Source organism: Melopsittacus undulatus, chromosome 8, assembly GCF_012275295.1.
Source record: "Melopsittacus undulatus isolate bMelUnd1 chromosome 8, bMelUnd1.mat.Z, whole genome shotgun sequence".
Classification (NCBI taxonomy): domain Eukaryota; kingdom Metazoa; phylum Chordata; class Aves; order Psittaciformes; family Psittaculidae; genus Melopsittacus; species Melopsittacus undulatus.
The window spans coordinates 45,981,544-45,995,625 of NC_047534.1; the positions used below are offsets into that span (position 1 = coordinate 45,981,544).

Here is a 14,082-nt window from a genome sequence, read left to right on the forward strand (position 1 = left end):
GTCCCCTGCCTAAAATCCAAAATCACTCTCAAACCCAGGTTTTTGGCTTTGCCTGCTTAAAATGAAGCAGCCAACCCACATGCCTTCTTGCAAGTTTTCCCTCTAGTCAGTGGAAATGGTTTTAAATGTTGTGTTCCAGTTGGGACTCTTTCCATATATTTTCATATATGGACATCTTGTGTACGTTCTCTTTCACAGGAGGGAGGGTTCATATAATCTAGAACAGCTTCTATCACTTTAATGTTTATTCTCAGAATACTGCTATTTATGACACCGTTTGTGAAAGTTGTGTGATTCAGTTATCAGCATAACTGAATTCATTTTCTTAAGGTCAATTGTCTTCTGCGAATATGAGGGCTTGAATAATATTGAAAGGGAGCTGGCAGGGGAATTTTCAGCATTTTGGGTTTTGTACATCCTCCAAATTCCGCGCTATGACAATTCTGATTTTATGATTTTTTTTAATCTCCATGTAAGTATCCGGCAATCAATGGAAACCAAATTTTATTAGAGAATTTTTGCTGTCCTAGCAATTCATCTCATTAGTTTTACAGTGGGTAGAAATTAACCTGTACCAACATTTCTCCTACACTGTTAATTCCCACCGTCCCCTCTTCAAAAGAAGACCTTCCAGAACTTAAAGACAGGTTTGTAAATGTATTTTTATTATGTTGCACAATCAAAATATATATGTACTACTGATTTTTCCCCCAAATATTAAATGAAAATGTAATACATTTTTGCCCACGTTGTGTTCTTGAACACTCTGGAATCTGTAAAGACCCTGACATAAAGAAACTGAAGAAACTGAAGCAACTGCACAGTTAGAGACTGAAAGGTGTTATAGTGCTGCACTTACATTGCAAATGAAGTCAGATGTCTCTTCCATCAAATATAGCCTCAACAGTCTCTGTTTTGTGAGTATTAGAAACAATAAACAAATATACACAGAAAGCATCACAAACATAAATCAGTTATTTAAATACAACTGTATCCAACATAGCAGCTAAACACTGGACAATGTTTGAGGTCATCAGCACATCCACGTGCTCTTCTAAATGACGTTTGGGGTCCTGAAACACAAAGGATGCCATGAGAGAAATGAATGAAAGACATCTCTGAAAGACTTCATTTACTTCAGGTCCATTAAAGATGACTGTGGGTTAAGGAATAGAGGCCAGTAAAGCTCCTAAAATGTTCCATTCAAACAAGACCTAGCAAATGACTGAATTTCCATAAGTAAGGTTTTATTAGTCCATACTAAGTTGAGAATAGGTTTAGGAAGTAAATTCCTACCCAGCATCTGAAGAGTAACCATGACAGCTGTGATTTTTTAGGAGGACACACAATATGTAGAATTTACTATACATCTCACTAAGGCCAATATTTTAATCTCAGTTCTGGAACATTGCAATTTGTTTTGAGATAATTGTACAATTGGGTGTTTTAATCCTGTAAAGACTCTAGTGTGATCTAACACAGTCTTTGAATAGTTGACTGTAAGAAACTTAGCATATTTATACCCATAAAAATTATTATTATTATTTTTTTAAAATCACAATGCTATGTTCAAATGTTCCAAAAACCTGAATGTTAAGCCTGAGCAGTACTCTGAAAATACACATCCCCACACACTATTACTCAATTGATGTGGGCATTTGTGGGCATCTGCATAGAACAATAAGATTATTTCTGGTCAAAAACCATGCTCATGCACTTCCTCAGTTTCAGAATTCAGATTAAGAAATTAATCTCCAAATACTGCAAAATTATCAGGCACATTAAAACCCACATCTTTAAACTTTACTGAAGTATTACTGTAGCATTCTTGTCTGTATAAAAATTAAAATATGGAAGACAATCATGTGGGAATTTGAAGTTTTAAAAAAAGAATTACTGTCAAAATCTAATGAACCTATTTAAATTCACACAAAAGTGCACTAGAAAATCTGTGTAAGCTGTCCTTAAATAACTAATTTTCAAAGATCATACAGTTCTTCAATATTCTCTATGTTCCCAGCAAATTATTCAGCTTAATAACATAATATCCCTATTGTGAACAGCTGTTTGTTTGCAGCTTTTTATATCAGCTGCATAAAAAACCCAAGTGGAATTACTTAACTGAACAATTTTGTAATTTAAAGACTTAATTTTAATCAGGAAAAAAAAAATTATTTTTAATGGGACTCTATGGAAATATTTTTTCCTTTTTTTTTTTCAGGTATGCATAATGATTTAAAGAACTAGTGGAGCTCAAGTTCTGTTTGAGATGACATCATAACCCTTAAAATACAACCTCTCTTAAATGTTTTATTTTATACATATATTTATGTATGTGTAGGTGGGCATAAACTCTATTGTTCTGAATGATACAGAAATACACAAGTGACTGCACAATAGTGCAGATGTGTTATGACATTGCTGCTAGAAGCTGACACATAAGAGCAATCCAGAATCCTTTAAATTCTACTGCTACTAGCAATACAATAAATACTGGTTCTTTAAGGACACACTGCATGTTTTTTAAGCCATTTCTTGCTTCCATTGCCCTTCTGGAACTTGAACACCTCTTACAAACTTGCTTTGCTCTCCTCTTGCCCACCAAAGCACATTTCCACAACCTTTATATTCAAAACAAACGGAGAAATAGTTTTCTGTCAAGTTTTCTACAAGGACATTACATTCCCAAACACTGCAAGGGACAGAGTGAATTGAGTGGGTATTTTCAGTTCCAGCTATGGTCCTAAACATTATTCCCTCAACAGCAATACAAAGAAATGCAGCTCACTTGCATACGTGCGTACTGGAGCTGAACACCGACTGTGTGTTCATGAACTAAAGATAGGGATAAGCCGCTCCTTCAGCCATCATAATGCATGAACAACACTCCCACCTTTTCTCAATTACTACTATTTTTTAAGTCTCCATACCTTTAGCCTCTCTGACAGAGACTTGGATATCTTTATGCCTCTTCTTGGAAAGGAGTGGAAAAAAAAAAGGCAAAAAGAAAAACTACCAAATTTCACCACTGCTCCTCAGCACGTAATACAAGCACATGTAGAACAACTTGCAGATACCCTGCCGATATTCTGTCAAAAGCCTCGTTCCTTACACAACAGTCTTCCACATAAAGAAATTATTTGGAGCATTGAGAATATCTTGCACATAGAACTAAAATCACCTACGCACATGTAAAAAAATTAATATTTAGAATGAACGAAGCATATCATTCCACCTCACTCTAATTCATCACACCTCACCTGCTTGCCAACATTTTTTATTGCCAGCTGTTCAGGTGTCATCTTATCTTCTTCTTCAACAGCCTGTGAAAGAAACACAGAAAAGGTCAGTGTTTCAGATTTCATTTACTTTTTCCCCAAGCCACAAGACTCTCAAAATACAGTTCTCTTAAAAAAAAAACAACAAAAAACCCCAACCACAAAACAAAAAAGGAAAAAAAAAAATCAAATGACAACACATTTCAGAAAGTCAAAAGGAAAGGTACTTCAGCTTTTCAGCAGACGTGGTTTTAATTACTAAGTGCTAGTGCAAAAGATCAAGGCAAACACTCATGAATGGTTTTATTGTCAGATATTCACAAACCTGTTTTAAGCAAAAATCTTAAATGCACAGTATCACTAGTTAAAGATAGTTGAAGATAAACTAGAAAAGCACAAAATAAATAACATTATCTACATTGTTTCACTTACTGGAGACTTGATCTCAATAAATCCTTATACTGTTTAAAGTCACTTATTTTAATACATTTTTATAATGTTCTGTTGCCTTTAAACACAGTGCCTTTATAAAGTAAATGCACTACCTTATCTAGTAAATGGAATATTGAATTTTGGTTTTCAGGACTTTCAGGAAATTAAAATAAAATTTCTAAATGTGAGTACCAGTATTAAAACAGTACAGATAACTGATTCATCTTTCTTACAACACCAATGCTAATATTGTTGTCTAAAAAGAACTTTGAACTGAGGTCTAGAATGTGTTCTAAATACTTAGTATCTATCTACTGGAATGACACAGATAAATAACCTTTATTCTGCTACACTGGTCAAGTAGTTCTTGACTGAGGGAATGAAGAACACAACCAATCATTTATTTTCATCTACAATGATCTTATATTCTCTTCACTAAGTAAAACAGAACTGATGTAGCGACTCACATCTCAAAGCAAAAAGTGTAATTAAATTCTTTGCTAGTTCAGGTCAAGAAGTCAGATGGCAAAGGCTGAAGAGCTAATAGGCAACTTCACATAGAAACTATACATAGTTGATTAACAGGAAACACAGTCTCCACAAGGCTGTTAGAGCCTCACTTGTGTCTAATTTAACCAACTCAAACTCTTAGCTGAGAACAGATTATAAAAATCAAAATCCCACCAAGGTCCAAAAGAGTTCCTGCCACAGTTGTTTTGTTCTTAGTCTAGTCCTTTCACAAGTCATTCTGAACAAAGCTTGTGATAATCAAGTTCTTACTTCTGATATTAAGTAATGAATTTCTTCACTTCATAAACAGAGCTACAGTTATACTTTCATTATGGGATACGAGTACCTTGTTATAATTCTTAGCTAATTCTAACATCTCCTTCACTACTGTTTCATTGAGTTTGCAATGTTCACTGTAGTCTTGAAGTGTCAAACCTTCCATCCAACTCTTCTTATGCAAATTTAGCAACATCTGCAAAACAAAATCTCTTTAGAGCATTCATCGTAAAATACATTCATAATACTATGAAGATCTCGGACAGAAAAACTAAGTTCCTAATAGTAGGAATAATAAAAAACATTAATCTTACAATGTTTAAACACAGGAAATACAACAGTCAACTAGACAGGCTGAGAATATTGAGGCTGTTCAGCCTGGAGAAGAGAAGGCTGCATGGAGACCTCATAGCAGCCTTCCAGTATCTGAAGGGGGGCTATAGGGAGCTGGGGAGGGACTCTTCATTAGGGACTGTAGTGACAGGACAAGGGGTAATGGGTTAAAACTTAAACAGGGGAAGTTTAGATTAGATATAAGGAGGAAGTTCTTTACTGTGAGGGTGCTGAGGCACTGGAATGGGTTGCCCAAGGAAGTTGTGAATGCTCCATCCCTGGCAGTGTTCAAGCTTGGGTTGGACAAAGCCTTGGGTGATATGGTTTAGTGTGAGGTGTCCCTGCCCATGGCGGGGGGGGGTTGGAACTAGATGATCTTAAGGTGCTTTCCGACCTTAACTATTCTATAATTCCAAGATTCTTATAGAGCAGATGAGAGATTTTAAAGATCAAGCTCCTTGAACCCTAAACATGAAAATGAGGCATGGAAACCAGGGCCACATTACCTTTGACAGGAATACTTAGGTTTTTCTTCTGGTTTGTTTTGTGGGTTTTTTTCTTTTGTTTGTTGGATTTATTTATTTATTTATACTGTAGTTGAGAATGCACAATTGCATTGTAGGAGAGCTAACAGAACGGTTTTAACTGTCAAATAAGGAATGGCTGAAGCTCCTGACCAATGACAAAGTTGTAAAATACTTTAATGCCTGGATTAAATTAATGAAGTAGTTATTTAGGCTTCACTGATTATCCTGAACTAAATGCAAACAGCTGCCACAGTTGTGAAGAAGTGAACTTCAAAAGCAACCAAAGCATGACTTGTGTGTATTTGTCCTCATACAAAGTAAACAGCCCTAAAAACAACATGATAAAGTGATGCAGAGTTTTGATGGTGATAAACATGGGGACTATCAGAAATATCTGAAATTTCTTACTTGATACTCTGATGTTATTCTTTAAAGAGTGAAGGAATAGCTACAAAGGCAACTTCATGATTTTCATCAATAGAGAAAGCGTACTTTGTGACTCTTCTGCAGAGTTGAGGACTGTAGGGAAGACCCTTTCAGCAAGCAATTTCAGCTTTCCTTCAATCTGCAAATATTTACTATAGCCATCTTTGAGAGCCCATAAACCCTGTAATTGCTACCACCTGAATAAAAGTGCCTGTTACATCCTATACACTGTTCCCAAAGAAACCTGGCTTTGGAACATATGAACCAAGTTGAGAGTTTGTGTCATAATTTGTATTAGCAAGATCTCAGTTACTGACAGAAGGAGTTGTAGGCAAACTGCATATGGACAGTTTAGCTAGGCTATCTGGGTTTTATAATTATGGTTTGGTGTGATGGACTCCTCATCTAATACATGAAGCATGTACTCTTACTACAGATGGAGCTAACAGATCACCACCACCATGAGGGGGTTTTGAGATATATATGAACCTGCCTTATGAAAGATGTGTCGAGATAGTTGCCGCCTCACACACTGAAGTTTTCCTAACTCGGTCAAGATTATGCTCCTACTTGCAAAGGTAATAAAACTTACATATGTAAAGCCATTAAAGAAAATGCACACGTGGAACTCGAGAAAGACTGGATTGGCCACACTTGTATCTGAACAGAAACAGTAACCTCTGCAAGCTTCACTGACATTTCCTGAGAGCAGTTTTTGTTGAATCAGCTACCATTTTCATTAACTGCAAGGTCTTGCAATTCTGATAATATCCATAAAAAGGGTTATGCATTCCACAAATTCTTTTAAACTCCCTGACTTGCATAGATACTCTTCCATTGTTCAAACTTGAGTTTTCTTATTACTTCTACCCCTCTAAAAGTCAAACTAAGAAAACTATTCTGACTACTTCACCACAAACTCCAACTTTACAGTTGGGTTATCAGTTTATAGCCCTTACAAGGCCATGAACATACACACACATAACTGAGGACAGAATCTGGCTCTTCAAGAACTAACTTCCATAGGTAAGCTTTTTTCTGTTTGCTTTCTTGGTTGAGACTGTCAACCTATATTTTACTTGTAATTGAGAAAGTTTGATACAAAAGTAACTGACACTATTTGCTGCTGTCACTAACTGCACAGTATTTTTTCTGTAAATGCAGGGCATCACCACTTCCTGATGCTCGGTGAAGTCTTGGGGAGCTCTATTCATACCAAATGGAAGCACCTTCTGTTGAAGTGACTACAATCAAAACCTGAGATTTCTTGGTTATACAATTCCTTTTTGTAAAATATGGTCTTCTAGCTTCAGGAATTCCAGTCTGTGAAAACCTAAGGCAGCTAGTATGTCTTTCAGCTTCAAACTCTGCACAAACCTGTTAGGTGCACAGAACAGCATGAGAACTTTCCATAAAACACAGGGATAAAAATGTTGTCAAACTATTTATATGAACGCTTAGAATGTGGTTTTGGAAGGTTTCATCATCATGACTACACATGTGTTTTTGGAAGAGAAGATATCTACTCCAGGAGTTAAAACACCTACTGAAAAGTATCAGCAGTTGAAATCCGAATTTTGCCACAAATCTTAAACACACAGTGTGCATAGTTTTGTCTTCTGAATAAAAGCTAAAACCAATTACCTTCTGTTCTAGTTCATTCTTCCTGTAGTTGATGGTGATGGAATAGTAATGTCTGTTTAGTCCATGAATTAGCGCCTGTAAAATTCAGGGGAAAGTTTACACAAAAAAATTATCCCCACTAGAATGAAGAACTATTAGAAGGAAAGAGTTAATTTAAATACAGCTATCTTCAAACATCACTTATATAAAAACCACAAAGAAATAAATACACAGAGACTATAAGTAGGTATTAAGTAAATATACCTGTTCCTATTTCTCTTGTCAGTCTCTGACAGTTATACTTTCTATTTCTAAACCACATATTTTTTCACACAGTAACAACTATCATAGGAAAAAGTGGTAACTGCCTGCACACATTTGACCGATACATATGCACAAACATATTTCTCTCAAATCCTTCCTCTCTCAAATTTGGTTATCACTTCTATTAAAATAAGGCTCTTTCTTTTACAAACAAAGGAATGATGGCTATCTATTTACAACAATTGCCAAAATTCCCAACTTAATTCTCTAAGGTACAATGCAAAGAGTACCTGAAATGATGATTAAACATGTCAGGTATTGGGGTTAGATTATGTGCATTAAACTAACCTTGGGTATTAAAGCTAATTCTATTTTTAAACTTTCAATTAAAAAAAATTAAAAAACACCAAAACCTCTCTCATTATAATTATGCCCTTTGCAAATTGGCCTTAAACTCTTAAAACTCATAAACTCACATATCACAATCTGACTGACTGAGATTAGGTTAAGTGACACCTACCTGCATATCTTCTATTTTGCTCGTGTGAATTACATAATTTATGATGTGCATTTATGACTTTAGGGTGAGTTGGATTAATATTTGGGGGACATGGCAGCTTAAGAAAATTCTATAGTAAATCATCACATCTAAAACTGCTTATTTTTCATTTAAAATTTTGCACATGAAGTATACATTTAGAAACGAGATACGATAAATCATATGTCGAATACACAGAATTAGTGATAAATATTGCTTATATTTAAACCATTGCACCTATTTATGTTTAAATATATTCTTTAGAGCTATACAGAATGAATGTGTATTTGCATCTTATGCAACTTAATATTTCAGCATTCCAAAATTATCTGTATGAAAGCTGAAAATGTTCTCATACATACATTTTAAACAGATTTCTTTTGCAGACACATATACAAAGATACAAAGCTACTTTAAGGGTTACATTTATGAGAACCAGAAGTTCCAGATTACCATTACTTGTGCCACTTACTGTAATTAAAATTGTAAAATACAGAGTTTATCATCAATAAAGTAATTTATGGCTGAAACTATTAGCAGTAAGTAGTTCCACTGCCATCTGCTTATCCTGCTCAAAATGATTGTATATGAGGTTTCGGGGTTTGTGTTTAAATTCAGTTGTAGATATGTAGGGAGTTTTCCACAATTCCTAAAATCTGACAAACATCTTTGTCTTCTCCAACTATCTCTTCTGTCTCCTCTTCTGAAACCACTCTTTAAAAGAGTGGACAAATGCAAAAGGTAAGCAACTATTCCACTTTAAACCGGAAGAGTAGCTGTAGTTTAGCCACTGCAACAGGTTAAACAAAAACCCATGGAACACTTTAAAGCAAAGCTTGTTCTTCATGGTTTTTTTTAAAATGAAAAACATCATTCCAAAAGCATTTCAAATCACATGCACAAAGAGCAAGCAAAAAAACTGTTGATAAGAGAACCCAGAAAAACCCCCAAAACAAAACAACAACCAACCAAAAAGCCCACACAAGCAAAACAAATCCAAAAAGCCCAAAACCCAGAAAAAGGCATAAAGTCAAACCATTCTTATTCCTGAGATTTTAATTAATGTCTTAAAATACCTGCTCCTAGCCCAGCTGAAATCAATATTAAGTTTGCTGCTGACCTCAACTGGGTCAGAATCTTATTCATAACCTTAGAATAAAAGCAAAACAAAACTGAAAGAGCCTTTACAGATTTAAGAATAGAGTTTCATTCTAAACTGTGATTTTTAGCTTAACAGTGCCAAATTAAAAAAAAACCCACACAAACAAAAAATACCCACTCTAACAACAGAAACCCCAAAATCGCATGGCCAAAATATCACATTGTAGCAACACTGGTCTCAAAATAATGAGGTTAAAAAAAATACTACAGGGGTTTACAAAGGAGATCATTACACACAGTCCAGAGAAGTCCAGCTAGAAAAACCCTGAAACATGCACGTATGGGCTTGCCTATATCCAATCAAGAGTATTAGCTGCTTATTTCATACTCATGATAGTTTGCAGTTTTTACTGATTCAAAAATCAAAAAGTAAAACACAACCACCTCCTGAAGCAGATACTCTTTAACTATATGATTTTTTGGCTAGCATTTTTATAAATAATAAAGGGTTTCAATGTATTAGTAATAAAACAACTGATCTTTTGTAAGACAGGGGTATGGTGATTTAGTAACTCACAAAAGATGACTATTACAGCAGAAATTTAGCCCTTATTTCAGTTCTACTATGACTCAAGTAGCTAAGAAAAAGACCCTACACATCTAAGAAATACTACTTTTATTGTTCAAGTAATGGATCAAAAGAGCAGGAACTGGGCTTCACGGTTTCAAGTGGACATGCACTTCAGTATGAAAAAAAAAAGCTTTCTGGAGAGAAAACAGGAAAAAAATTCCAACACTGAGGTAGAAGAATGACACATATAAAATCATTAGTCATTCCAGAGGATACTGTGCTTCAGGACAGAAGCTATTTCTCAAAATAATGATTTCCTTTGTTGAAGAATAGTATTTTTGTCTTACTAGTGAATGTCAACTTCACAAAGCAAACTTTGTATATTTAAGTTTCACAAATGCTTGCAAAGAACTATAGGACAACATACTCAAAAGAAACATTACAGTTGAAGGTGTGACCAAACATCCTATTTCCCCAGTGAAGCTTCTACTCCACTATGTTTTCAGCAAATTACTGCATTATGTAAAAATCAGAGATTAATTATTTAAGACAAAATACAAGGTTAAATCTAGATTACATATTAAGCAAGAATGAGTATAAGCATACAGTAGAGAGACAAGATTGTCAATGATAAGGGAACTTTTTCTATAATTTGCTTCAGAATAATTTGCTTCTAGAAAAGCTGAGATGTTAATAAGCAGCAATTTTAAATTGTAGCACTGAAACCAGTACCTATATTGTGTCACATGACATGACATCAATTGTCACTTTTAAAAGTCTGCATTTCCATAAATCTGTACTTTAACCTTTGCTGTATATACTTATACATACATTCACACTTAGGTAGCTAATTTAGGGCTCAATTTTAAACCCTTCACATATACAACTCGACTGATGAAACACATCAATTATACACGCATGCAGAAGAATGCTAGAAACAGAAAAATAAACAATTTGTATCTTACTGGTTTTAGGTACTTTTCCCCAAAACTGTGGAAATAATCTTGCAATTTACAGGACTATCAACACTAGGTTTACCTGGATAGATGGCTTGTTTAAGTGACCCAGATTTGAAGTTGTTTGTCTTGGTTCATGTCCCAAGACCATCATATTAGCATTGATCAGTCTGAAGGCATCAATAACAACCTGTAAAAAACAAGATGTCAAGTCAATTCTTCTTAGAAAATGCAACTAATAGTGCCAAGCAACAGTGGACAAGGCACAATCAACTCTCATATGGTTTTGGCCTTTATCCAGAAAATCATTTAATTATAATATTAATAAAAAAGAGCCTCCTGCCGGCTATGCTATCAGCACAGTACACTACCTTGTATTGTACAGTGACACCAATTATTACCTTTTCCACAGAGCTGTAAGTTTTATATACACGATATCATCGTATAACACGGAATTTTTCTGTATGCTTACTCTAAGCTTCAATGGTATGCATATGTTTGTCACCTAAATCTTACCCAATCAAAATGAATGACAGAGAGAGACTAAAACTGAAAGTGAGCACAAGCTAAGGGACCAAGTCTAAAGCCCAGCCCTGTCACATCAATTATACTACCACAATACTTGAAATGACAACAAAATTATAGCCAGCAAGGAACTTGCCCCATGTATTCCCTTCTAGTCAGATGCTTTTTGCTTCTTGTGACTATGAAAGGGTCTATAAACTGTCTGATGGATTAAAAAGTCCTTGTCAGTGTCATGCTCAGGAGTAAAAAAACAGAGTAAAAGTAAACCAAGGTCATTTATGATTTAAGGGTACACAGTAGGTAGTATTCAGTGCTACTTCACTGTAAATAAAATAAAAGCATCACTGTTTTTTATTGTGTCCTATGCTGAATTTTTCCATGAAAATCTTTGGAAATAGGATTTCATGGCCACACATAATCAAATCCATAGCCCTATCCAAGACCTGTGAGATGAAACAGAACTGAGAACATACCAACAATATACCCAAACCCACCCTTACTGGGTACCTGCCATTACAGGTTTGTAATTTTAAGACAAAATTTCTTGCTTAGGGCCCAGTCTTTCAAATGGACAAGTCCACATACAGCCTTGTACATCCACAGAAATAGGACAGGCACAGTTTGCAGGCATCTTCGCTGCATATGTTTAAATAGTTATTCCAGTTCATTAAGCCAAATACTTTAAATCTCATTTTAACATCTTTTCTACAGTCATTATTATTATATTCCTCTCTATACTATGGGTTGGACACTAACAGATGCATTTATATGGCTCGTTTTGGTATTTTGAGGAATTAGACCCAAATCAAATTTTTTATGTTGAACAAACAAATCACTGATGCTGAAAGGTGGCAGAGAAAGCTAGTTTCCACTTCGTTCTAGCATTTTCCTCTCCATTTACATCAATATAACTAAACACATATGCAATTTGGTAGGATTACAATATAAATATTGAAGTCATTCATGTGGAAGTAAGGTTAATTGGCAAGTGTTTATAGCGAAAGAAATTATCCAAGCATAAATTGCGAAAGACTAATAACTTATCACCTGTTGTATTTACTTCTGAGACCCAACCATTTCAGTTGTGTTGACTCAATGCCACTAAGGGCTATTGCCTAGACCCTCAGCTGATTGGCCAGACCCATCTGCATATGTCACATCTTAAAACTGCATGTATAAAATGTACCAAATAATCTTCTTCATTAAAAATGCTAGGTTGTGACCCAATTACAGTGAGTTAACAGTGACTTTTCTTTCTGAACAATAATAAAACCAAAACACTGTTCAGATTAAATATGTAGCTACAGCACGCCATCTGATACTAATGCTACCAAAAAAAAGAATTAAATTTGAAGAAAACTTAATTCTCAACAAAATCTGAAAGTTTCTATATATTTATACATTTTTTTGTGGCAACATACAAAGCAATCACATTTTTTCCTTTTTTTTTATTGCTAGTCGATTTTTCTCTATCTCAAAAACACTTCTGACAAGCTTTTCTACGTGTCTGTCTGTGTTCCATTTTAACCAGATGCTCTAATTTATGAGCACCTGGAAAAGCCCAAGTGCAACAAACAGGCAGGATAAATTAAAAAGTCAAGCAAAGCAAAAAAATTCCACATCACAAGTTCTCCAGAGACTATCTAGATAGAGAGGAAAAAAGCCAAGCAAGTAAAAATTTATCCTGAGGAGCAAGGAACATGAACTTGGCAGGATACTATTATCACAAGGAGCTTCTTTATAACTTACTAGCGGCCATGTCTCTAGATTTGAGTCTGACAGAACTTCACTATATAATGTGGAGCTTATCCAAGAATGAATGCTATTGTCCAGCACGGATTTGTTTTGAGACTTGAGTCATAAAAACTACATAAAAATTAATAATAAAAAAGTTGGGTTTGATAATAAATTCAACACTGCAGTTGGTGCTCTCAAGGTTATGTTTGGATAAATTTCACATTAAAATATGAGAACTAGCTGCTAAAATATTTCTGAGTGATACTGAATATTACTCTAGCATCTTAGTTCTGACTAAAAGTAATTTTTGCTATGCTTCAGGTACTATCTGTGTGAAAAAGGACTGCTCGCTCTATCTGTCCTCCAGAAGGAATGAAATGCAAGTATTTCCTAAGTAGAACAAATATCAATCTAACAGAAAGTGGTATGAAAAATTAAAATCACAAATATTAAGCTTTAAAAATGGATGAAATTGCAATTTCTACAATCTCAGAGGAGTACAAAAAGTAAGCGTGTGAATTTTATTTCTCGTCTCAGTCGCACTGTGACGACCAATGGTAACCAAATACTTTAACTACACTAAGATTAAAGGAATTTGCTGCTATCACTATAGCAACCATCTTAAAGAAACTAACATGCTCAACAACCTGGAGACTAAATTTAGAGCTAACACGCAATAAAAACATAAATACAACAATAAATCCTACATATTCATTTTTATGAAATGCAATTGCTTTTTTTCACAGTGAGCACAGATCAGTCCCTGTTTTAGAAGATTATCTCAAAATAAATAGACTTATTAACGTCCAGTGTACTAATGAGCAATGGGTGAAGTAGGTGTTAATTATGCCACAGTAAGATTCAAGAAAAAAGCCCTGGTGAGCACTTGGAGGTGTGTACAAGCCGAAGTCTCCTCTCCATGTTTGTGCATTTTGAAGTACAGCATGATGCAATCAAATGACAGCAATATGGTCACCCCGTAGTC

General features: G+C 34.9%; 1 protein-coding gene across 2 annotated transcripts in view; it reads right to left on the reverse strand.

Annotated features, from left to right (window-relative positions):
- Positions 1 to 642: 642 nt before the first annotated feature.
- PSMD14 (proteasome 26S subunit, non-ATPase 14) overlaps positions 643 to 14,082 on the reverse strand; it is a 49,243-nt gene continuing 35,803 nt past the window's right edge. For both annotated transcript variants that reach the window (XM_005152656.3, XM_031052173.2), the window contains exons 8-12: positions 10,918 to 11,025; positions 7,427 to 7,501; positions 4,567 to 4,692; positions 3,261 to 3,323; positions 643 to 1,073 (exon numbers count right to left, since the gene is read on the reverse strand). In XM_005152656.3, coding sequence (XP_005152713.1) covers positions 975 to 1,073; positions 3,261 to 3,323; positions 4,567 to 4,692; positions 7,427 to 7,501; positions 10,918 to 11,025 — 471 coding nt within the window. In that variant the 3' untranslated portion in view covers positions 643 to 974. The remainder of the gene's footprint in view (positions 1,074 to 3,260; positions 3,324 to 4,566; positions 4,693 to 7,426; positions 7,502 to 10,917; positions 11,026 to 14,082) is intronic.